The sequence below is a fragment of the Phocoena phocoena genome, chromosome 16 (genome assembly GCF_963924675.1).
Source record: "Phocoena phocoena chromosome 16, mPhoPho1.1, whole genome shotgun sequence".
In the NCBI taxonomy this organism is placed as follows: Eukaryota; Metazoa; Chordata; class Mammalia; order Artiodactyla; family Phocoenidae; genus Phocoena; species Phocoena phocoena.
In genome coordinates, this window is record NC_089234.1 from 71,911,396 (window position 1) to 71,937,981 (window position 26,586).

A 26,586-nucleotide genomic window follows, 5' to 3' on the forward strand; every position below is an offset into this window, starting at 1 on the left:
GTTTTAGATTTGAAAAGTCATTTTTATTCTTGAGTGTGCTAGAATCCTCCTCGAATGAGGAACATTTAGGTTATGGTAGAGGTCGCTGTTGCTTCTTCCGTTGCTCACCCAGGAGCATAGGGTGTGTGGATGAGTAGTATTTGTCACTAGTGAGAGACATGCATTTCAAATGAACTAGTGTAGTTCCAACTCATGGTGTGATATTGGTTTCCAAACCCATTAGTGACATACAATTTTTTTTAAATTATAGATCTTAAGGGAAAATATTAACCAGTGTCACTGACATTGTTTTGTTGTTTGTTTGTGTTTTCAGTTACTATCATGAAGAATTATTTCACCCGTTGGGTTTTCCTTTACCAGATACTAAGTTTGTCCTGAGGCTTAAGTTTAACTCTTTCATATCATTTTATTTCCACATCTTGTCCAACGACATGCACCCCGGCCATGCTCCAGACATCCTGGCCCAATGTTTTCTTTGCTCTTATCCCAGAGACTAACTGGAGCTCATCTTCCTGATATCAGCTTAGTGAGTTTCATCTTCTATTTGTAAAAAGGCATCCTGAGCAGTCGACATAGAAATCTTTCTTTTGCTGTTCTTGTCTCTTGGCTTTATGTATCCTTGAGCCATGAGGAATTGCTTGCTAGCTGACCTTGCCAAAATCTCTTCTATGGGTACTGCTGGTCAGGACACAGGAGGGAAAAACACCACCTGAGGGAAGTGGCCAGTCCTACAGAATTGCGTGATCTAGTACTGAATGATTGCTAATGGGTTAAGGACAATCATATTGATTGTATAGAGGGAATGCTCCATCTGGCTATGGTAGTTGCTGAATTCTTAGCAAAATAAGAAAATAAAATGCATCTAGATTTAAGAGGGACAAATGACTTCAAATAAGAGTGTTATTATGTCACTATTTTTGAGGCAATTGAAGGGGCAGGGCGATGCTGTGTTGAATTTGATCGATGCGTGAAAATGAACACTGCCCTCCCAGCACTGAGTGTGTGGAGGTAACGCCAGCCAGGTCAGCCTTCTCCAGCCGTTCACACCCTCAGGACCCAGATACTGGGATCTTTGGCTTTGCGTTGAGAGGGTTGTTCAGATGGATGGCTTGGCTGGGTAAAACTTGGCTCTTGTCTTAATTCTATTGAGGTAGTATGTATTCTATTAAAATAGACCCCAGTTAGACTTTTAAATGCGTCTGCAAGTTGTAAGGAGATGGTTAGAGACTTGCCAGTGAGGAGGAAGCATCATGCCTTGAACCAAGGACACATGCATGAGAGACTGGGGACCCACCTGACCACTCCAGGTCTGGGTGAATTAGCCCTTTATTTAATCTCTAGGGTTTAGAGTGTTAATCTATAATGTAGGAATGACAATAGCTAACTGGAATATCTCACATTATTATTGGTGAGAGAAAAACATGGCATATGTGAAACGATCTTGAAGTGAAAAATGAAAAACAATTATGATAGTATGTGCAAAGCTACAACTACAGAAAGTATGTATCCACTAGCAAAGATGGGAAGGGAATGTGGTGTGATCTAAAAAGTGACATTCAGTTCTTCTGAAGCAGCCTACACTAAAAAGTTTGCTAGGTACCGTGTAAATGAGCAGCAGTGAGTGTCACCAGCCTCTCTTTCCCAGGGCGGATTATTAGACTCTTTTTGTTTTTGTTTTCAATTTGAAAGCAGTCACTGTTTATTAACTGACCAGATTACAGAAATAATCATGATAGATAGCTTAGTTCATCCTTCTAATAAGCCTGTTGATCTGGTCTTCCCTGTTGCCAGCATGTCCACCTTCTACAAAAAGGGTGCTTTCTAAATTGGGTCTTTCCTGTTCTAGAGATGAAGACGATAAAGAAAATTATCCCGATGCCGGGGCTCCGCTAGAGGAGCCCGTGCCATCCCGCGAGCCGCCGCAGCATGTAGAGCAGCCCGTGAGGCTGGACGTGCTGCGACCCAGCATGGGCAACTTCAAGTCCCGGAAGCCCAAGTCCATCTTCAAGGCCGAGAACGGGAGGAGCCACGGAGAAAGTCAGGTAGCGGGCCCCACCTCCTCAGACCTTGGCCAAGACGGGTGCTCCTCTGGTGAGAGCACCATTCCGGTGACGGTGATGGTCTGAGCACGTTATTTTGCAGGCAGAGATTAGCGTGACTTGTCATCGCGCACCTGTGACCTGGGACGCGTGTGTGCGCTCCTCCTGTGGGTTGATAGAGGAGTGCGCTGGGCAGGCTGCTCATTTAGCGCCCTTTCAAACTGATATTCTTAAATGCCGGACTTTGACATTGATTTAGGGGAGCTGCTGCGTCTAGGGGAGCTGCTGCGTCCTTTGTGGGGGAGGGTGGAGGAGGATTTCCAATGAGCTTCACTTATCTAGGGTGTGTAACTCTGGCCCCAAACTTGGAGCCTCTTCTCAGCAAATCAGAAGTCCCAGGTTTATAGAGACATTCTTCTTAGGTTTCAGTTTAGTGGCTTTGGAAAAACACTCAAGCGTGTATGTGCATGATTGTACGTGTGTGTAGAATCTGGTTCTTTGAGGTAGATAAGTATTTAAAGGTATGAATGAAGCATCTTTCCAACTTGATTCAAGTAATACATTTTATACACAATTATTCATTTTACTTTTCTAGTCATAGAGGGATGTATCAAAGAATGTGATTTTTAAAACTCTTAAATACCCCTCAAATAATTTATGGTGCTTTTAAAAGAGATGAAACGAATATAATCCATTTTAATCTTACTAGGAGGTTAATGGTCCCAGCATTAAGATACTTGTAATGCACCTAACACAGTTTTGGGGACATAGGTGCTTCATTAATGTGACCTTTGCTTTTTTGTTAACACCTGTTAACTTTAAAAATAATGTGGGAGGCTCTTGGTGTAATACGTTAATTATCTAATAACTTGAAGTCCAGTCCAACTTTGCAAATGGGCACCAGGTGATCTTCCTGCTAAAACACCTTTGGCTGGGCAGTTTATTTGACCTTGTAATTTTCTTATTTGTCTTTTATCGCATTTCTTTTTTGGCATTGTGACCTCTTATTTAGTCAGTTAATTTTGCAGTGAGATGAAATGCCATGAGCATTTATGAAGTTCTGTTGTAATTTTCTGAAACTGAGTTGAATTGTAGAGAGAGGTTAAGTGTGAAATATCATTTGAGTTACGATTAACTTGAGACCCTGCCTATTACCGAGTGTACCCAACACTTGTTTGATTAGAGAGTCTGGTGCTGGGGAGGACACAGGTACCCAAAGGGCTGCCTGCAGAGTCTGACTGGGTCTGGGGAGACTCTGACCTTGAATCTCCTACTAAAGGTCACCTGTGACATTGTGGGCTTTGGGTGACCAGCCGTCTCTCCTAGAATGCCCTCTTTCTTGTCATCCTTTAGTCTGGCCTCAGAGAAGTTACGCAGTCGTCACTTGTAATAATGTGCTAATGGGGCATGTAATTCCCAACATGTTGCTCATGCACAGGAAGATTCCAGGAGAGTGAGATGCTTGTACAGTCTTCGCAGATAATACAGCATTGGAATCCGAGACTGCATGTAAAATTTCCAGTTCATTCCAAACTTCCCAGTGTACACAATGAGATTATTTTCCCCGTAATGACTAAGAGAACTTGGATAATATCATTTTAGGTCTTCCATATTTTGGAGCAATTTGAAACAGATTTCATTCTTCCCATTTTCTTTGGAGAGATATAATTGACAGTGGTTGAGTACTGATCAAGAACTGAGCATCTAGGGCTTCCCTGGTGGCACAGTGGTTGGGAGTCCGCCTGCCGGTGCGGGGGACACGGGTTCGTGTCCCGGTCCGGGAGGGTCCCACATGCCGCGGAGCAGCTGGGCCCGTGAGCCATGGCCGCTGGGCCTGTGCATCCGGAGCCTGTGCTCTGCGGCGGGAGAGGCCACAGCGGTGAGAGGCCCGCGTACTGCAAAAAACAAAACAAAACAAAAAAAGAACTGAGCATCTATAAATAATATTATTAATAAAATCAGCTGACACTTATTTAAGCATTTACTGTGCTCCAGGTATGTACCATGTTTATGACAATCCCATGGAATGGTTATTATTATCTTTTTGTACAAATGGGAAAACGAAGGCTCAGAGGGATTACATAACCTCTTTAGTCAGATTTGGAAGAACTTGAGTGGAATGTCTTTTACATAAAAGCACAATATTTCTAACTAGAGGTACCCAGAACTTCCAAGTATGATTCTGGTGATTTACTTACCCCTTTTTATACAAAACCTTTTATTTCACTCTGGAATTTTTTTCCTTTGGTCATATATTGTGTTGCTAAGCAGTAATTAGTTATTGAGAAAGGATTACTTTGGAGAGAATTTTATAAGTATGTTTTTCTTCTCTGCCTTAAAGCTTTGTGATGTTGGTCACATAAGCTAGACAAACATTGTTTGAGTGAATGTTAGCTCCACTAGGACTTAGGTTCCTTGAGGTCAGTGAGTCAGTCTTTCTTGTCCACCTTTGGATCTCTGGCACTCAGTCACTCGGTATTACTCAATGAATGACTCAAAACTGTTTATATATATATATATATATACACACACACACACACGTTATATATACAATTACATATAGCAATTTTTTGTAAAATGGTACATATATATATTTCCATAAAATGGAAGCATTATATCTTTATTCAGTTATAAAAAGTCACATTTCAAAAGAGCATATAGAGAGATTGGTTCAAGATGGCAGAGTAGAAGGACGTGCTCTCACTCCCTCTTTCGAGAACACTGGAATCACAGCTGTTGAACAGTCATCGACAGGAAGACACTGGAACTCACCAAAAAGATACCCTACATCCAAAGACAAAGGAGAAGCTACAGTGACATGGTAGGAGGGACACAATCACAATAAAATCAAATCCCATAACTGCTGGATGGGTGACTCACAAACTGGAGAACACTTATACCACAGAAGTCCACCCACTGGAGTGAAGGTTCTGAGCCCCACGTCAGGCTTGGAAACCTGGGGGTCCAGCAACGGGAGGAGGAATTCCTAGAGAATCAGACTTTGAAAGCTAGCGTGATTTGATTGCAGGACATTGACAGGACTGGGGGAAACAGACTCCACTCTTGGAGGGCACACACAAAGTAGTGTGCGCATTGGGACTCAGGGGAAGGAGCAGTGACCCCATAGGAGACAGAACCAGACCTACCTGCTAGTTTTGGAGGGTCTCCTGCCAGGGGGGAGGGGGGCGTGGCTGTGCCTCACTGTGAGGACAGGGACATTGCCGGCAGAAGTTCTGGGAAGTACTCCTTGGCATGAGCCCTCCCATAGTCCGTCATTAGCCCCACCAAAGAGCCAGGGTATGCTCCAGTGTTGGGTCGCCTCAGACCAAATATCCAACAGGGAGGGAACCCAGCCCCACCCATCAGCAGACAAGCATATTGAAGCTTTACTGAGCTCTGCCCACCAGAGCAACAGCCGGCTCTTCCCACCACCAGTCCCTCCCATCAGGAAACTTGCACAAGCCTCTTAGATAGCCTCATCTACCAGAGGGTAGACAGCAGAAGCAAGAAGAACTATAATTCTGCAGCCTGTGGAACAAAATCCACATTCACAGATAGATAGACAAGATGAAAAGACAGAGAGCTATGAACCAGATGAAGGAACAAGATAAAACCCCAGAAAAACAACTAAATGAAATGGAGATGGGCAATCTTCCAGAAGAAGAATTCAGAATAATGATAGTGAAGATGATCCAGGACCTTGGAAAAATAATGGAGGCAAAGATCGAGAAGATACAAGAATAAAACAAAGATCTAGAAGAATTAAAGAACAAACAGAGATGAACAACACAATAACTGAAGTGAAAACTACACTAGAAGGAATCAGTAGCAGAATAACTGAGGCAGAAGAACGGATAAGTGACCTGGAAGACAGAATGGTGGAATTCACTGCTGTGGAACAGAATAAAGAAAAAAGAATGAAAAGAAATGAAGACAGCCTAAGAGACCTCTGGGACAACATTAAACGCAACAACATTTGCGTTATAGGGGTCCCAGAAGAAGACAGAGAGAAAGGACCCAAGAAAATATTTGAAGACATTATAGTTGAAAACTTCCATAACATGGGAAAGGAAATAGCCACCCAAGTCCAGGAAGCGCAGAGAGTCCCATACAGGATAAACCCAAGGAGAAACACGCCGAGACACATAGTAATCAAATTTGCAAAAATTAAAGACAAAGAAAAATTACTGAAAGCAGCAAGGGAAAAATGGCAAATAACATACAAGGGAACTCCTATAAGGTTAACAGCTGATTTCTCAGCAGAAACTCTACAAGTCAGAAGGGTTTGGCAATGATATACTTAAAGTGATGAAACGGAAGAACCTACAACCAAGATTACTCTACCTGGCAAGTATGTCATTCAGATTCGATGGAGAAATCAAAAGCTTTACAGACAAACAACAGGTAAGAGCATTCAGCACCAGCAAACCAGCTCTACAACAAATGCTAAAGGAACTTCTCTAAGTGGGAAACACAGGAGAAGAGAAGGACCTACAAAAACAAACCCAAAACAATTAAGAAAATGGTCATAGAAACATACATATCGATAATTAGCTTGAATGTGAATGGATTAAATGCTCCAACCAAAAGACAAAGGCTTACTGAATGGATACAAAACAAGACCCATATATATGCTGTCTACAAGAGACCCACTTCAGACCTAGGGACACATACAGACTGAAAGTGCGGAGATGGGAAAAGATATTCCATGCAAATGGAAATCAAAACAAAGCTGGTGTCGCAATACTCAGATAAAATAGACTTTAAAATAAAGAATGTTGGGCTTCCCTGGTGGCGCAGTGGTTGACAGTCCGCCTGCTGATGCAGGGGACACAGGTTCATGCCCCAGTCCGGGAAGATTCCACATGCCGCGGAGCAGCTGGGCCCGTGAGCCATGGCCGCTCAGCCTGCGCGTCCAGAGCCTGTGCTTCGCAATGGGAGAGGCCACAACAGTGAGAGCCCCGTGTACCGCAAAAAAAAAAAAAAAAATGTTACAAGAGAAAAGGAAGGACACTACATAATGATCAAGGGATCAATCCAAGAAGAAGATATAACAACTATAAATATATATGCACCCAACATAGGAGCACCTCAATACGTAAGGCAACTGCTAACAGCTCTAAAAGAGGAAATCGACAGTAACACAATAATAGTGGGAAATTTAACACCTCACTTACACCAATGGACAGTTCATCCAAATAGAAAATTAATAAGGAAACACAAGCTTTAAATGACACAAGACCAGATAGATTTAATTGATATTTATAGGAAATTCCATCCAAAAACATCAGATAACACTTTCTTCTCAAGTGTGCATGGAACATTCTCCAGGATAAATCACATCTTGGGTCACAAATCAAGCCTCAGTAACTTTAAGAAAATTGAAATCATATCAAGCGTCTTTTCTGACCACAATGCTATGAGATTAGAAATCAATTACAGGGAAAAATGTAAAAAACACAAACACATGGAGGCTAAACAATACGTTACTAAATAACCATATTACCAAATTGAAGAGTAAAAACCATATGATCATCTCAGTAGATGCAGAAAAAGCTTTTGACAAAATTCCACACCCATTTATGACTAAAACTCTCCAGAAAGTGCATAGAGGGTTCCCTACCTCAACATCATAAAGGCCATATACAACAAACCCACAGCAAATATCATTCTCCATGGTGAAAAACTGAAAGCATTTCCTCTAAGATCAGGAACAAGACAAGGATGTCCATTCTCACCACTATTATTCAACATAATTTTGGAAGTCCTAGCCATGGCAATCAGAGAAGAAAAAGAAATAAAAGGAATCCAAATTGAAAAGAAGAAGTAAAACTGTCACTGTTTGCAGATGACATGATACTATACATAGAGAATCCTAAAGATGCCACCAGAAAACTGCTAGAGCTAATAAATTAATTTGGTAAAGTTGCAGGATACAAAATTAATGCACAGAAATCTCTTGCATTCCTATACACTAATGATGGAAAATCTGAAAGAGAAATTAAGGAAACACTCTCATTTACCATTGCAGCAAAAAGAATAAAATACCTAGGAATAAACCTACCTAGGGAGACAAAAGACCTGTATGCAGAAAACCATAAGACACTGATGAAAGAAATTAAAGTTGATACCAGCAGATGGAGAGATATACCATGTTCTTGGATTGGAAAAATCAATATTGTGAAAATGACTATACTACCCAAAGCAATCTACAGATTAATTCCTATCCCTATCAAGTTACCAATGGCATTTTTTACAGGACTAGGACAAAAAATCTTAAAATTTGTATGGAGACGAAAAAGACCACAAATAGCCAATGCAGTCTTGAGGGAAAAAAACGGAGCCTAGGAATCAGACTCCCTGACTTCAGAGTATACTACAAAGATACAGTAATCAAGACAATATGGTATTGGCACAAAACCAGAAATATAGATCAATGGATCAAGGTAGAAAGCCCAGAGATAAACCCACGCTCTGACGGTCAACTAATCTATGACAAAGGAGGCAAGGATATACAGTGGAGAAAAGACAGTTTCGTCAATAAGTGGTGCTGGCAAAACTGGACAGCTACATGGAAAAGAAAGAAATTAGAACACTCTTTAACACCATACACAAAAATAAACTCAAAATGGATTTGAAACCTAAATGTAAGACCATATAAAATTCTTAGAGGAAAACATAGGAAGAACACTCGTTGGCGTAAATCACAGCAAGATCTTTTTTGATCCACCTCCTAGAGTAATGGAAGTAAAACAAAAAATAAACAAATAGGACCTAATGAAACTTCAAGGCTTTTGCACAGCAAAGGAAACCATAAACAAGACGAAAAGACAACCCTCAGAATGGAGAAAATATTTGCAAACAAATCGTCGGTCAAAGGATTAATCTCCAAAATACATAAACAGCTCATGCAACTCAATATTAGAAAAACAAACAACCCAATCAAGAAATGGCCAGAAGACCTAAATAGACATTTCTCCAAAGAAGACATACAGTAGGCCAAGAAGCACATGAAAAGCTGCTCAACATCACTAATTATTAGAGAAATGCAAATCAAAATATTGTAATTTTGTGAGGTATCACCTCACACCAGTTAGAATTGGCATCATCAGAAAATCTAGAAACAACAAATGCTGGAGAGGATGTGGAGTAAAGGGAACCCTCTTGCACTGTTGGTGGGAATGTAAGTTGATACAGCCACTATGGAGAACAGTACGGAGGTTCCTTAAAAAACTAAAAATAGAATTAGCATATGACCCAGCAATCCCACTACTGGGCATATACCCAGAGAAAACCATAGTTCAAAAAGACACATGCACCCTAATGTTCATTGCAGCACTATTTACAATAGCTGGGTCATGGAAGCAACCTAAATGCCTATCGACAGACAAATGGATAAAGAAGATGTGGTACGTATATACAATAGAATATTACTCAGCCATAAAAAGGAACAGAATTGGGTGATTTGTAGAGACGTGGATGCATCTAGAGACAGTCATACAGATTGAAGTAAGTCAGAAAGGGAGAAACAAATATCGTATATTAACGCATATATCTGGATCCTAGAAAATGGTACAGATGAACCGGTTTTCAGGGCAGAAATTGAGACACAGATGTAGAGAACAAACGTATGGACCCCAAGGGGGGAAAGCGGCGGGGGGTGGGGGTGGGGTATGATGAATTGGGCTATTGGCATTGACATGTATACACTGATGTGTATAAAATTGATGACTAATAAGGACCTGTTGTATAAAGAAGTAAATAAAATATATAAAAAAGAAAAAAGAGCATATAATCATGACTCTTATACAGATATGAAGTAGAGACATATGAAGAATTTAATTTAAATCATGAGTTAATGAGGGAACAAGTAAGATATTACAACCGGTTCAAAAAAGAATGCAAAGTATCGCACATTTATAGTCTGACAAGGAATGGTGAGATAAATTTTTAGATGCACACAAAATTGGCAAAACTTGGTATATCTGTAGGGTTATAACTACTTTCCTGGGGACACAGTTTGCATTTCTGTGGAGGGAAATTATTTGCACTGTCATTGGTTTCTACAAGCTAACTGCTATCTGCATAACCTTGTAAATTAGCCTAATCAAAGACAAACAAAAGCTGAGATTATCAAGATGGATGAGCTAGCCAGAACATCCACTAAATTTCAAAGTCTTTTATAATTTTTTCTTATATTCTCTTCCTCCCTCCTTCTTCCTTGTTGTCATAATATCTCAAAGGGATATTAACCTTGATCACAAAGTAAGACTAGTCTCATTAGGTTTGGCCTTATTATTTATCTAAGTGTAGCAAGAGTGTTCATTTATCATATAGGTATTCTTACATATGCTTTGCAAAATCTAGAGCCATATGGTTTTGAATAATTACAAAGTTAACATCTCTCTGGAGGTTTTCATAAGGAATCTCAGCTTGGACCTTAAATGCCTCTATTATTTGCACTCCTAAGGCAAATCAAGTTGAAGAAATTCTCTCCACCTTATTTCACCTGCAGTACTTATGCATTTGGGTAAATTCCTCTTTTCTTGAAGTCCCCAAAATAACTTCATGTTCCTGGACTGCCAGGGAGTGATGGTCCTTACCGCCTGTAAGGTTGGATCCTGTGAACTAGATAGTAGGGCGGTTAGCCTGAGAGTCCTTCGTAGGCATTGGTGCCATAATAAAGCGACATTAGTTCCTCACAGTCGGCCTGTTCTACCTGATCCAAGGAGCATCATTCTCAATATGACATTCTAGGCAAGATGTTAGTTACATAACAGATTTCTCCAATTATATCCTGGTAAAAAGGAAGACATTATTATTGAATATTTTAAATAACGCGATCACCATTGAAAGTAAGGACATTTGGTATGAGTTTCTGAACTCTGGGGGTCAGTGAGACTCAGATATCATTTTAAAATATTTCATTTCAGTTTATATAAACAGTGGTTTTTAAATGTAGGTTCTGTTATCATTCAGGTATGATGAGACCAACAGAACAGAAGATGACTACCATTTGGAAAGGTTTCTACTTGCAGTTCTTAAGAGGGATGGGGCATGCCATGTCATGCAGGGCCACATGGGGAAGCACCAGGGTTGATCCAGGAGGAAGATGGGGCAAGGAGACAGCATGGGTGGAGACTTTATTGTGTTTTTTATTGGAAAGGTGAGGCAAGGCAGAGTAAGCAGGTTTAAAATTGGCTGGTCTGAACGATTTCAGTGGACTCTGAGGTATGGGGTTCTCACTCGTGGTCTGGTACCTTGCCCTGGGTCATAAGGTAGAGGAGAATTACCTCTTGGAGCATATGAACCAGATAGAGGAGGTGGTTGAGAGTATGGATTCTGGACTGGTTAGTTTGCACATGAAAGGCACACTCTGGGGCAAGTCATTTGTCGTGTTTGCTATCCCTAAGAATTGGTTAGTCCTGGGAGAGACAGTCTCTCCCCAGTCACTGAGGCTTGAAATGCCAGAGCATCAAGAATAAGGAAGATCATCAAAAACCGTTAATACAAGAATCTACTAAATTGTATGGGTAGCAAATCATTGAAGTAGAGAGAAAGGACTTTCTTATAGATCCATAAGAGAGAACATTAAAACAACTATATTCCAGTCAGATAACCACTGTAAAATTTCCCTTATCAGTCCATTCACTATGGACTGTGTAATTAATTCTTGTTCCACTTGATCTTGGGTTAGCAGTAGCCCTAAGTTGTCTGCTTCTTGACTGAAATCTGCACGTCCTGACTCAGCCCATTGGTGTCATCAGATGCCTATACCCAAGAGTCTGTTCCTTGACCTGTCAGTTATTTAAAATATCTGGGCCTTTACCATGGGACTCCTGAGAGTATTCTTTGTTGAAGACACAAACTCTGGCATGAAGCTGATAGTAGAACCTTCAGGCAAGTATCTGAGGAAAACAAACATCTGTAGATGCAGAAACTGAAAGTGATTTTGGTTAATTTACTACTAGTAATTTTCAAATGTGAAAAGTCTAATGACATTTCATAATAAAAATGATACATTAATGTGACATGCAAAACACGATAATAAAACCATTCCCTCCAAGTTAGAATGTTTCAAAGGATAATAAATAAGCCTGTTTTTAAAGAACTCAGGGAATTTAGTTCTGGTTTTACAAAAACGGAGGAATATAATTCTTACAGATGAGAAAAACCTTGAAATATAGAATAATAATCCTAAAAGAAGATGCCAAGAATATCAAGTAAAGAATTCATTAAGTCTGGTGTGAGTCTTAGACATCTGCATTGTTATTAAACCGCACAGACAAGTCTGCAGTGCATCCCTAATTGAAAACCACTGGCTGGATGGTGCTAGATTTAAATGAAAGAAGTAAGGCCGTGGACAAGTCAATGTCTTAAATAATAACTACAGTTATCACTGATAATACTAGAGTGTTGCTGTCTAATATCATCACACAGAGCTCCACAGGACCAGAACAGATATACAAGAGTTTGATAGAACTATGTATTTCATAAGAGTTTTGATCAAAGGGTAAGTGACCCATTAACTACATTTACCATCCACTGTGGTAGAGAGTAGTTCTATTCATAAAGCTGGATTTATTTGGGGAACTTGAGCTTATGCTACAAATCCTGCCTGAGACTTCTTGCCATCATCAAAACACAGTTCTAACTGGTCTGTTATGAGAGCATTATTCCCCAAAAGTACCTGTGAAGAACCGATGGTCACAACTTTTATAACTTAGAAGCAACGCTCTTTGAAGCTGAAGGTTTAGCTAGTGCCATTTCTGGGTTCTGTTGTCACAAAGTTTGTGTTCAGGACCCCAGAGTGGATCTTCAGTGAGATCCTAACCATTTTGGGAATGACAGTATGGGCAAGGGAGAAGCGGCCAGATAGGAACCATTGAAAGTTTTGATCAGTCTTACCTTCCTGATCAGCCCCAAAGTCAGACTCAGAAATTCTACTTACAGAGGGTCAGATTAAATCTAATTTAGAACAACTTTCCTTTAATCCATAGAGTAGCAGAATCTGAGGTTTTGTGTGTATGTCTGAATGTGATTCCAGTTTTGTACCTACTGTGAATGATGTAAAAGAGGGGGGGCTTTAGGTGTATTTGCTGATCCAATTAAAGTTCAGGAACCAGGAAGGCAAGGCAAGAGTCTCCTCAAAGAAGTTAAGATATTTAATATCTCAACATAATAAAAGCCATTTATGGCAAACCAACACCAACATAGTACTAAACGGTGAATATCTGAAAGCCTTCCCACTGAATTCTGGAATAAGACAAGGATGCCCACTCTAACCACTTCTATTCAACCTAGTTTTAGAAGTTCTAGCCACAGCAATCAGACAAGAAAAATAAAATTATCCAGATTGGAAAGGAAGAGGTAAAATTATCTTTATATACAGTTGACATGGTACTCTGTATAGAAAACCCTAAAAATGCCACACAAAAACTATTAGCACTGGTAAATGAACTCAGCAAGGCAGCAGGATACAAGATTAATATACACAAATCTGTTGCATTTCTTTACACTAGCAGTGAAATATCAGAAAGAGAAAGTAAAAACAAAATCCCATTTAAAATCCCATTAAAAAATTATCTAGGAATAAACCTAACCAAGGAGGTAAAAGACTTATATGCTGAGAACTATAAAACATTCATAAAGAAAATCAAAGGTGATTCAAGGAAGTGGGAAGATGGAACGATATCCCATGCTCTTGGATTAGAAGAATTAATATTGTTAAAATGGCCATGTTACCCATAGCAATCTACAAGTTTAATGTGATCCCTATCAAATCACCTATGACATTTTTCACAGAATGAGAACAAATAATCCTAAAATTTATATGGAACCATTAAAGACCCAGAATTGCCAAATCAATCCTGAGGAAAAAGAACAAAGCTGGAGGCATAACCCTCCCAGACTTCAGACAGTACCACAAAGGTACAGCAATCAAAATGGGGCAGTATTGGCACAAAAACAGACATATGGATCAATGGAACAGAATAGAGAGCCCATAAATAAACACACACACCTGTGGTCAATTAATCTTCAACAAGGGAGGCAAGAATATACAATGGAGGAAAGGCAGTCTTTTCAGCAAATGGTGTTGGGAAAGCTGGACAGCCCCATGTAAATTAATGAAATTAGAATACTCCCTCACACTATAGATTAATACAAAAATAAACTCAAACTGGATTAAAGACTTAAATATAAGGCATGACACCATAAAACTCCTAGAAGACCATGTAGGCAAAACATTCTCTGACATAAATCTTAGCAATATTTTCTTAGATCAGTCTCCCAAGACAATAGAAATAAAAGCGAAAATAAACAAATGGGACCTATTCAAACTTAAAAGCTTTTGCACAACAAAGGAAACCATAAACAAAATGAAAAGACAACCTGTGGACTGGGAGAATATATTTGCAAATGATGCGACCGATGAGGGATTAATTTCCAAAATATATAAACAGCTCATGAAACTCAATATCAAAAAAACAAACAACCCAATCAAAAAATGGGCAGAAGACCTAAACTGACATTTCTGCTAAGAGGCCATACAGTTGACCAACAGGCACACGAAAATATGCTCAACGTCGCTAATTATTAGAGAAATGCAAATCAAAACTACTATGAGGGCGCTTCCCTGGTGGCACAGTGGTTGAGAGTCTGCCTGCCGATGCAGGGGACGCGGGTTCGTGCCCCAGTCCAGGAAGATCCCACATGCCGTGGAGCGGCTGGGCCCGTGAGCCATGGCCGCTCAGCCTGCGCGTCCGGAACCTGTGCTCCGCAACGGGAGAGGCCACAACAGTGAGAGGCCTGCATACGGCAAAAAAAAACAAAAAAAACTACTATGAGGTATCACCTCACACCGGTCAGAATGGCCATCCTCAAAAAGTCTACAAATAAATAAATGCTGGAGGGTGTTTGGAGAAAAGGGAATCCTCCTACACTGTTGGTGGGAATGTATATTGGTGCAGCCACTATGGAAAACAGTATGGAGGTTCCTTAAAAAACTGAAAATACAGTTACCATATGATCCAGCTATCCCATTCCTGGGCATATATGCAAAAAAGAGAAAAACTCTAATTAAAAAAGATACATGCACCCCAATGTTCATAGCAGCACTATTCACAATAGCCAAGACATGGGAGCAACCTAAGTGTCCATCAACACATGAATGGATAAAGAAGATGTAGTGTGTGTGTGTGTGTGTGTGTGTATACATGCATATATATATACACACACATATATGTAATGAAATATTACTCAGCCATAAAAAAGAATGAAATAATGCCATTTGCAGCAACATGGATGGACCTAGAGATTATCATACTAAGTGAAGTAAATCACAGAGACGAATATATGATGCGTGGAATCTAAAATATAATACAAATGAACTTATTTCCAAAGAGACTCACAGACAGAAAACAGACTTATGGGACTTCACTGATAGTGCAGTGGCTAAGAATCCGCCTGCCAATGCAGGGGACACGGGTTGGAGCCCTGGTCTGGGGAGATCCCACATGCCGTGGAGCAACTAAGCTACCCTGCGCCACAGCTACTGAGCCTGCACTCTAGAGACTGCAAGCCACAACTACTGAGCCCTCACACCACAACTACTGAAGCCCACACACCTAGAGCCCATGCTCTGCAACAAGAGAAGCCACCTCAATGAGAAGCCCACGCACCACGATGAAGAGTCGCCCCTGCTCACCACAGCTAGAGAAAGCCCGTGCGCAGCAGTGAAGACCCAATGCAGCCAGAATTAAATAAATAAATAAATTTATTTTAAAAAACCCAAAAAACTTATGGTTACCAAAGGGGAAGGGGGGAAGGATAAATTAGGAATATGGGATTAACAGATACATACTACCATATATAAAATGGGTAAACAATAAGGATTTACTATATAGCACAGGGAAGTATATTCAAGATCTTTTAATAACTGATAATGGACAAGAATTGAAAAAAAGAATATATTGACGTATATATATATTTGAATCACTGTGCTATACATCTGAAACTGACACAGTATTGTGAATCAAGTATACTTCAAGAAAAGGAATAGTTGAGATGTTTAGAATAAGGAGAATGTTCATTTGACCAGGATCAGCTGCAGGTTTCCTTTCTGCTTTTGCATTCCTGTCTTCCTGAGAGGGCTTTGTGAAAGAATGGCTTGGATAAGGACCATTTAATGACCTGTCTCCTGAAAGATCAAGTTTTATTGATGCTGATATTAGAGTTTACTGATACGATGAACTTGAAGTTAAAACAAGACTTGTGAATTTGTGCTGACCAGGAACGGTTCATCAAAGTAGAATCCTGTGAACAGTTTGCTATCCTGTGGAATGTCATATTAAATAGCAAACACTTTTTCTAGGAAGGAGAACTAATTGAAGGCAGTAGAGTATGTATGTTGTAATATTTTGTGAAAAATTACACAAAATGTGGCGAGTGGGTGAAATGGGTGAAGGTGGTCAAAAGATATAAACTTCCAGATATAAGATAAATAAGTCCTGGGAATGTAATGTACAGCATGGTGACTGTAGTGAATAATACTGTGTTGTATATTTGCAAGTTGCTAAGAGATTAGCTCTTAAAAGTTCTCATCACAAGAGAAAAAATATTTGTGACTGTGTGGTGATGAATGTTAACTTGACTCATTTTGATCATTTCACACTATATACATATATCAATTCATTATGTTATAATGTTATGTCAATTATATCTCTATAAAAAATATGTGTGCCCTATCTCATGATGAACAATGAGCTCTGGAGGTTTCATCTCTCCCCTTTAGAATATTTAGGTAATTTTTCATCTTGGAAAACTTTGGAATTGATTGACAGTGAGACCCTCACCCCTGCCCCAAAAAGCCCCAACACGTATACTTTTTATTTATTGTGTGTCACCACCAGTCTTGATCAGTCTTTCCTGTGTTGGGTGCAGTTTCTACCATTTTCTAGAACTGTTTGTCTCACATTAATCTTTTGTATTCACAGTTTCCCGATTACCTAGTAAAAAAAATATAGAAACCTATTTAATTTAAAAAATCCCTATTTATTGACATTCCTCTGCTGATTACATTAACATATGCTAAACAGGAGTTTGGGGTTAACATATACACGCTACTATATACAAAATAGAAAATCAACAAGGACCTACTGTAGAGCATAGGGAACTCTACTCAATATTCTATAATAACATAAATAGGAAAAGAATCTGAAAAAGAATAGATATATGTATATATATAACTGATTCATTTTGCTGTACACCTGAAACTAACAAACAATTTTAAATCAACTATACTCCAAAATAAAGTAAAAATTAAAAAAAATAGGGAGTTCCCTGGCCTTCCAGTGGTTAGGACTCAGCGCTTTCATACCGAGGCCTGGCTTCAATTCCTGGTTGGGGAACTAAGATCCCGCAAGGCGCGTGGCATGGCCAAAAAAAAAAAAAGGCAAACAAAAATAAATAAGTACAATTTATCAGTATTCCAAAAAAAGTAAAATAAAATGAACATATATTGGCTTTTAAAAAGGCAATAGATTTTATATGTTGTAATACTTTGTGAAAAATTAAAATCACTTCTGTATTGCTATAGTATTAATCCCTAATAACCTGGTTTGGGGATGATTAGATTTGACTAACAGAGCCAACTTCTTGTATTGGACCTGGTAAGTGTCCAGAGGGCATTTAGAGTTAGCCCTGGTAGATCGAGTCTAACCATCTTCACTGCCTTCCAGCTGGCATCAGGCTATGCACCAGCCTTCTGTCCTCCCCCTCTGGTGACTATTTTAGCAGAAGACAAAAAGTAGAAGGCTATATAGAGAGTTTTCTGTGTGAGCTGTGTATACTGTGATCGTGCTGCTAATCCATTTCCTTGGGGAGACCAGCTGTTCCGTCTGGTGTACATCAGCATTAGGTTTCTTCCACTTGGCTCTAGTAGATGTGTTAAGAAGCTGGAAAGGGATCTAGGTCTGATTGTGAAAACTGCATTTTTATCTTTTTGCAGAAATGAAAACCCCCTAAACACTTTTCAGGCAAAATAACCTAACTTTGAAGTACTTACTACATTTCTGTTTTTGGAGAGTATAGCCCTTATTTTTACTGTGTTCGACTCTTAATTAAAAGAAAGACAATAGTTAATTCTGTGTCATTTTTTTTTACCCAAAAAGGAACTAGGGTTCTGTTTCCAGTTGTAAATCTACTTTATGTACGTTGTTCTTAATATATTACTGAACCACTGAGCTAGTGCAAATGGTAAAAGCAAGAAAACCGGTACAGCTGATTGACTTTGAAATTGAGAACCCTGGAAAGCTAAAATGAGCTTCAAATAGAATTTCACCTGCTTTTCAGTAAAAGGAAAATGTCTGGGTTCTGAATATGCCTTTGAAGACTTTTTGCAGTGTGTCAGAAGCATGAATTCACTGTGATTCTAACAATTGGTCTTAGTTAGATAATTATTTTGACACATTAGTTAGTGTTGCATTATTTCTCTTGTGTGGTTTTGCAGCTCTGGTGTAGAGGTTTTACTTCAATTCTTGTTGAGGCATGGTTTTGGGGAAGACTTGTTACTAGTCAGGATGAAAGGTGGTCCTCTGGATTTTTTTCCCAGGTTCCCCATCACTCCTCCGAGAGTCAAATGGTTGAGATTCAGGGGGATAGAGTGTTGAGAAATTCAGGGTCCTTAAAAGTGAGCCCATCAGAGTCAATGTTTGGATTTACTTGTTTCTCATGGTGTATCAGATTCTGATTCTCCTCCTTGAAATAACAACCCGCGTATTTTTAGTGATTAAGCTGATGAAGAAAGATATTTTTAGGAAGGAATCTGCAATGTCTGTAATATAACTTGATTACTTTTTTCAAGTAAGCGACTATATTCAGTTTAATACTGAGAAGAAGGAATCTTAAAATTAAGCGATGTGCCTTTTTTGCCTGGGCACTGAATCTCAAAAGTTAAAAAAAAATTGTCAGTCACAGGGAATCTGTGTTTACATAACTGGTTTGAGACAAGCTTATGAGCAATGGGACATTTTAAATGTTGGCATTGTAGTGCTCAGGGCCACATTATCTAATTGGTATTCCACTTATGATGGAAGTAACAGAATAATTCCCCTTAAAAACATGAACAAGATGGTATTGATGGTGTTGGTTCTTCTGAGTATAGCAATGGAAGATGGCAAGGAATGATCTCCACTGAGACGCTGACTATACTGTTTAGCAGAGATGCAGGTGGCTCCCATATAGGATGGCTCTTAAACTCGTTTATCTTCTTCTGCATCCTTTGCATAGGTAAATAAATTCTGGTTTAAAGAATCTCTGATTCCCTTGCATAGTTCCAAAGATGATTTCTAACATTATACATGTAGCCCTATAAAGTCAACCCATAGTCAAGACCTATCAACATATAGAAAGGGGAGTAAAGCATCCATGGGATACCATTGTCCCTGTTGACACCTGCTGCCCTTCCATGGCGTTCCAAGACTTGCTCCCTCTACTATGGAGGATTTTCCTTTAATAACTCCCAGAGATAAACAATTGAATGGCAGTATGTAGTGTGGTAGTGGAAAGCATGGTCTATAGTTCCTGATGGATATGGGTTCAGATTCCTTCTCAGTCACTTACTTTCTGTGTGGATTTAAGCATCTACTTACTAGCTTGTGTTTTCCATCTATAAAGCAGAGGTGATAATTTGTATTTACTTTAAGAGTTTGTTGAGAAAAGTGATAACCATACAACCATAACTGTTCAGCAAGTTTCAGGGGGCTAAAAAGAGTATATAGAATGTTTTCTTATAGACTCATTTGGCTGGATATACACTAAAACTTCAATAATTGCATGTCTTCTGAGTTAGGCTAGGCTGGGCTCTGCTGCAATAACAAATAATCCCAAACCTTTGTAGTTTAAACCAACAAAAGTACATTTCTTATATACGTTATATATCCATCATTAGTTACCAGGAAGTGTGTTCATGGCAGTCAATTAAGGACTCAAACTAACCAAACAGTGACAGTCTTCAACATTCTGGTTTTGAGTCAGAGAAAAAAAGAGAGCTCTGGAGGATTCTGGACCAATAATTAGAAGATTTAGGCCTGAAGCCACACGCAGTATTTCCATTCTCTACTAATTGGCCAGAGCTGGTCATGTATTTCCCCTATGACCACAGCTTTGTAACATAGGGACAAGGTAGTCTAAAACTACAATGTGTCCCCAGGGGGAGACTGAAATCCTGGCCAGCAGCACTAATGACTTCCACATCTCCTTTCCAACTAGCATATAACCTAAGGCAAGAAGAAGTTAATTGGTCTTTTTCTCTTCCAGTTCTTCAAAATACTGAGGTATTAATGTTCTTAATGTCAAAGACTGGAAGAAGAAAGAGAGCACTAATTAGGCTACTTCGCCAAAGGAGATACATGACATTATATTATTGTTTTGTACAGGAATTGGAGTTTTAGATAAGCATCCCATCTGCTAAACACCTGCTTCATTATTATCAGGAAAAAAAAGTAGGTTTAGTTATTGATTTTTTCCTCTATTGCCAATGAAACTTCAGAGTTCATCAACTATCTTTTATTTAGGAATAATTGTGGTTTTAGTCTTGCCAGAAGATGGTACTAACTTTGGGATATGCTAGCTAAACGTGTGGTACTATGGTTAAGAGGCATTTTAAAATTTGATCCCCAAATAATCCTTTGTATAGAAAGTGGATTTGACAATTGGGATCTTGTCAGCTGGGTTTCTCCATACACACAGATATGCAAATTCACATCCTCATGTATTCAGTGGTATTTATCCAAGAGCAGGGTGTTCTATAAGCAAAGAAAACAGCTTAGTGAGGACTTAGCCAGCCTGTTTTGGAGCTTGGAAGCGAAGCTGTTTGAGAAGTCTGGAGAGCAGAAACATAATGAACTGACATTTTGGGGAACTAAGAATTGCCAATCTAAACTTTATCAAACATGGTTAAATATCACTTTGGGACTGAGACATAACATATCAACCTCAAGCCTGCAATTTTAGGCTCCATATTTTGCAAGAGATGTAGTTGCTGGATAGAATTTGGGCTATGCTGTTAAATTTGAATTTCAGATACACAATAATTTTGCAGTGTAAGTATGTCCCACGTAGATACTGCTTTGAACAGGAATGGGAGTTTTGTGCAAGCAAATATCTATATGGGATATACTTCTACTACAGTGTTGTTCATTGTTTATCTGAGATTCAAATTTAACTGGACATTATGAGTTTTTATTTACTAATATGGTGACTGTATCAAGAATGAATGGCATGAACATTTAACCTCATTCACCTCCTCTTCCAAGGTAGAAGTAACAGTTGCTCCCATGTGGCCTGAAAGTATCAGGATGAAATTTTTTTTTTCAGTTCGATCCTTCTAAGATAGTTAAAACAGGCATAGGAAGGGAAGTCAGCATCCTGTCCAGATCTCGAGGCTATTGCTGTATATATTTTACATCTATAGCTATTTTTCAAATAGCTTGAAACATTCTGGAAAAAGCAGATGATAGAGCCTTAAAAACTGGATAGAAGTGCAAAAAAGTTTGAAAATCTGCCCTCGAAGTCTGCAGACTATCTCACTGGACCCTCCTTGCCGTGAGTAGTAGCTGTCATCAAGTCAATAGAAAGGCTGACTTTGATGAGCCCGTTTCCATGTTAAAATGATCAAAAACAACATAATTGATGTCAGACGCAGACAGAACAATAGTGCTGTGTTTTGAGGATTAACCCTCCTGGAGATAAGCGGGGACAGAGGATTGCTGCCTTGAACATTGCTGCTCTAGCCGGAGGCTACTGCCACATATAAGAATGGCTTTTCTATCTCAAGCATTCTTTTGTCACGTAGTTGGTTGACTCTGGCACAGATAACCGGTGGTTTCTGAGTCATGATGGCACTTTGCCTTCCCACCCAATTATAAATCCTGCTTAGTTTTGTTATGAATCTTTTTTTATTTTTTAAATAGCTGAGTCCTCTGCAGTGTTAACTATTGCTTAATAAGTTGTAGCCACAGTTAGGGGATTTCTTACAGGAACAGAGATGTTCAACTCTGCATCTTTTGTTCCTTGACACGCAGAACTACAATATGATGATTTGCTTGGCTTGTTAATGTTGCTGTGTGCCAGGGAAATTTCCAGTAGAAAAGGTCATCCCAGTGTTAGATTTTCAGACTTTTCAGCTGTGACTAACATTAAATGACCAAAGGGATACTGTCAAGGTTTAAAAAGCTCTCTTAATCAGTCTGCCAGTGCCGTGGGCGTAAGGGGTTGGCTTTTAGTGTGGTTTAATCCAGAAAATGCCAACTGTATTGAAGTTATGACCTGCCAGATTTAAAATCCACCAGGGGAAAATTGTTGAATGTTGTGCTTGTGGAGCCATAGAAGGGCACTGCCCCCACCCCGCTGACCTCTTCTCTGTTCTCTCTGCTGTCTTCTCAGTTGTATTGAAATGGACATTTGATTTAGACACCGGGACAGCCTGGTCCAGATACCGCTCCCTCTGAAAGACAAGGGGACTAAAAAAAAGACTGAATTAGTTTACCTCTAAATAAAAAACAGGCAGATACTCATGATTCAAGGCTCCTTTAAAAATTCTATTTATTTGTTTTTTTACTGGTTACTTATAAAGACTTCAACAACTGCAATCTTTTCTACCTGATATGAAACATCAAGATGGAAATAGAGAACAAATCAAAACATATCACCCTATTAAATCTCTGACTGTCTCACTTCCACCTAATGCTTAAAAAAGAGGATGGGAAGTCAGTGATTGGTACCCGATGTGATAGAGTTTGGAGGAACCAGGGTCTGGATGTTAGAGCCTTCCCTGTGCCATCTACAGGGCAGGAATCTGGTGAGCTCTGCTATAGCTGATGCAGTCTTGGGGGTCTCTAGGGTTTAGAGGCAAGTGAGGGACCCAGCAGACAGTTCCCCCCAGAGGAAAGCAGGTACTGGGGTGGGCTTGAAGTAGGCATCAGGATGAGAGGGCAGCAGGGAGCTCACGCTAGGAGAGAGACAGGGATCTAACCTCTGGGAGTGGAGATAAAATTCTAATTCAGAAAACAATGGAAGTCTTTGCAGATTCTATTTTAAAAGACTTTTAAATCAGAAAATGTAGTAGCTGCAACTGTACTTGAGCATTATTTTCCTGTCATTGAAAAGTCCATTATTTGATTAAAATTTCTGAAATGACACTTCTAGAATTTATTACAGTGTCTGATTGCAGTGCTGTAACTCTGAACACATTTTGTCATAGACTAGGGTACTTTTGAAGTTTGTTTATTTTGGCTTCCTCTTACTTGTGACCTAACTGCTAAAAGCGATTTATCTCAGAGCCTTTTAAAGTTGTATTCTTTAGAAGGAGGTTTTTCCATTGCAAACAGTACTAAAGAGTCTTTTACACACATACAAATGATCCTCTGTCTCTTTCTTTCCTTCCTTTTTTTTTTGGCCGCACAGCGCCACATGGGGGATCTTAGTTCCCTGACCGGGGATTGAACCCATGCCCCCTGCAGTGGAAACACGGAGTCCTAACCACTGGACTACCAGGGAAGTCCCTCTTTATTTCTAAGTGGATGATTTTAATGTCATCTTCTTTAGCCTTAGCGATTTCAGGACCTACATTCTATTTCAAAGATGGCCTTATCTATGCAGACTGACCTGGCCTTTTCTTTCACTTCCCAGGCTGTCGGTTTCAATAATAGTCCCTTCCTGGGCAGCAACATCATCTATCAATTTTGCTTGATTTGCCAAAACAGGCTCAGTAACATGGTGTTTCATCAGTGATGCTGAGCTGAGTATGCCAGAGGGGGCCTCTGTTTCCCCTCTTGTAACTTGAGGAGTGTCATGTGTTGGATACTGTCTCCCCCAAATTCATGTCCACGTGGAACCTTAGGATGTGACCTTATTTGGAAATATGGCAATTGCAGATGTAATTAAGGTAAGAATTCAGATGAGATCATCATGGATATAGGATGGGACCCTAAAGCCAATGACTGGTGTCCTTCTAAGAAGAGAGGGAGTCGGGGGGGAAAGAGAGAGACACACAGGGAAGAGGCCATGGCAAATTAGAGGCAGAGATTGGAGTGATGCTGCCACAAACCAAAGAACACCAGGAGCCTTCCAGGCCTAGAAAAGGCAAGGAAGGATTCTCCCCTAGAGCCTTTGGAGAGAGCGTGACCCTGCTGATACCATGACTTTGGACTTGTGGCCCCTACAACTGTGAGAGAATAAGTGCTATGTAAAGCCACCAAGTTATGTTTCTTTTTATAGCAGCCCTTGGAAACGAACACAAGAGCCTTCGTGAAGTTAGACTGTGTAAGGCTGGCTTCTCTGTGCTCCAGGGGACCTGGCCAGAGCTGGAGGGGATGCCAGTCCATGTGGTTTCGGGGCACTGAGCAGACTGGCAGGGCAGAGACGCAGACATAGAGTGTTAAGACTGGGATCCAGTTACTACAGTGGGGTACAGACTGGCATTTGGAGACAGGAGCAAGGCAGATGGAGTAAAACTTCAGAGCGGCAGCTGCAGCAGGACACATCTGTTGCCGCGTTACCCACACTGACTTTCCTTTTTCCTTTGACAGAGGACAGAGTTTCCCTGGGTCCTATTAGAGCTGAACCTGACAGAGGCCAAGGGGCAGATGGGCCCTTCTAGGGGTAGAGCAAGGGGACCAAGCAGCTCATCACAAGAAACAGTGGGATAACTGAAGGTTTCTGGATGTACAATCAGGTGTTCACTACTTGCACAGTTGTTTAGCGCTGTGTGTATTCCATGTGTTTTTAGAAGTGGATAGTGGATGAGTTGAAGGCTTTTGTCCTCAGCCCCAGAGTGTTGCTCCCAGGTGTCCTTTTCTTGACAATATCACTGCAGCAGCCCTGGTTCAGACCTTCTAGGTCATACTGGAGAGCGGTACTAATATGAAAATATTGCTTCTGTGGTTATGACCATGCACAGCTTTGTCTTTTTAAAAAAATTGATTGAGGAATAATTGACAAATATAACTGTATACATTTAAAGGGTACAGTGTGATGATTTAAAATACATGTACATTGTGGAATGATTGCCAAGGTCAAGAGAACTAATATATCCATCACCTCACATAGTTAAAACTGTGTGTGTGTGTGTGTGTGTGTGTGTGTGTGTGTGATGCGAATGCTTTCGATCTACTCTCAGCTTTCAAGTTTACAACACTGCATTAATTTTTTTTTTTTTGTGGTATGCGGGCCTCTCACTGTTGTGGCCTTTCCCGTTGCGGAGCACAGGCTCCGGACGCGCAGGCTCAGCGGCCATGGCTCACGGGCCCAGCCACTCCGCGGTATGTGGGATCTTCCCGGACCGGGGCACGAACCCGTGTCCCCTGCATCGGCAGGCGGACTCTCAACCACTGCGCCACCAGGGAAGCCCTGCATTAATTTTTTTAATTTTATCGAAGTACAGTTGATTTACAATGTTGTGTTAATTTCTCCTGTACAGCAAAGTGATTCACTTGTACATGTATATATTCTTTTTCATATTCTTTTCCATTATAGTTTAGCACAGGATATTGAATATATCAATAGTTCCCTGTGCTATACAGTAGGACTTTGTTGTTTATCCATCTTATATATAATAGTGTACATCTGCTAATCCCAAACTCAACAACCCTCCCCCACCCCCTGCCCCACCAGGGCAAAAGTCTGTTCTTTATGTCTGTGAGTCTGTTTTGTAGACATGTTCATTTGTGTCATATTTTAGATTCCACATATAAGTGATATCATGGTATTTGTCTTTCTCTTTCTGACCTACTTCGCTTAGTATAATAATCTCTGGGTCCATCCATGTTGCTGCAAATGGCATTATTTCATTCTTTTTAATGGCTGAGTAATATTCCATTGTATATATATGTACTACATCTTCTTTATCCATTCATCTGTCAGTGGACACTTACATTGTTTCCATGTCTTGGCTATTGTAAATAGTGCTGCTGCGAACATAAGGGTTCATGTATCTTTTCAAATTATAGTTTTGTCTGGGTATATGCCCAGGAGTGGGATTGCTGGATCACATGGTAACTCTATCTTTAGTTTTTTTGAGGAACCTCCATACCGTTTTCTATAGTGGCTGCACCAACTTACATTCCCTCCAACAGTTTGAGGGTTCCCTTTTCTCCACACCCTCTCCAGCATTTACTATTTGTAGACTTTTTAATGATGGCCACTCTGACCAGTACAACACTATACTATTAGCTATAGTCAGCTAGACCAGGGAACAGCCTGGTCGTGAGTGCTTTATCATAGTAATAAATTTATATTTAATAGTTATATGATATTTAGTATATAATAAACAATATATAAGAATTCACTTAATTCTCATAACAACCCTATGAGGTGCCGGTACTCATTCCTTTTTGCAGAAGAGGAAACTGAGGCACAGAGAAGTTAAGTTACTTGCTCAAGACCTCAAAAATGGAATGAGTAACTGAACGGTATTAATTACTAGGTATTAATTATGGTTGTATTAAAATTGATTTATGTTTTTTATTGATTGAGGAGTGGATTAACC

At 39.9% G+C, this 26,586-nt stretch overlaps 1 protein-coding gene across 5 annotated transcripts in view; it reads left to right on the top strand.

Annotated features, from left to right (window-relative positions):
- Window positions 1-26,586, top strand: part of FAM13C (family with sequence similarity 13 member C) — a 134,718-nt gene that overhangs the window by 8,187 nt on the left and 99,945 nt on the right. For 3 of the 5 annotated variants that reach the window (XM_065894983.1, XM_065894986.1, XM_065894984.1), the window contains exon 3: window positions 1,847-2,042. In XM_065894983.1, the coding sequence (XP_065751055.1) occupies window positions 1,847-2,042 (196 nt within the window). Of the gene's footprint in view, window positions 1-1,846; window positions 2,043-26,586 lie in introns of those variants that run through there. The other 2 variants (XM_065894985.1, XM_065894987.1) reach the window with 1 other exon arrangement.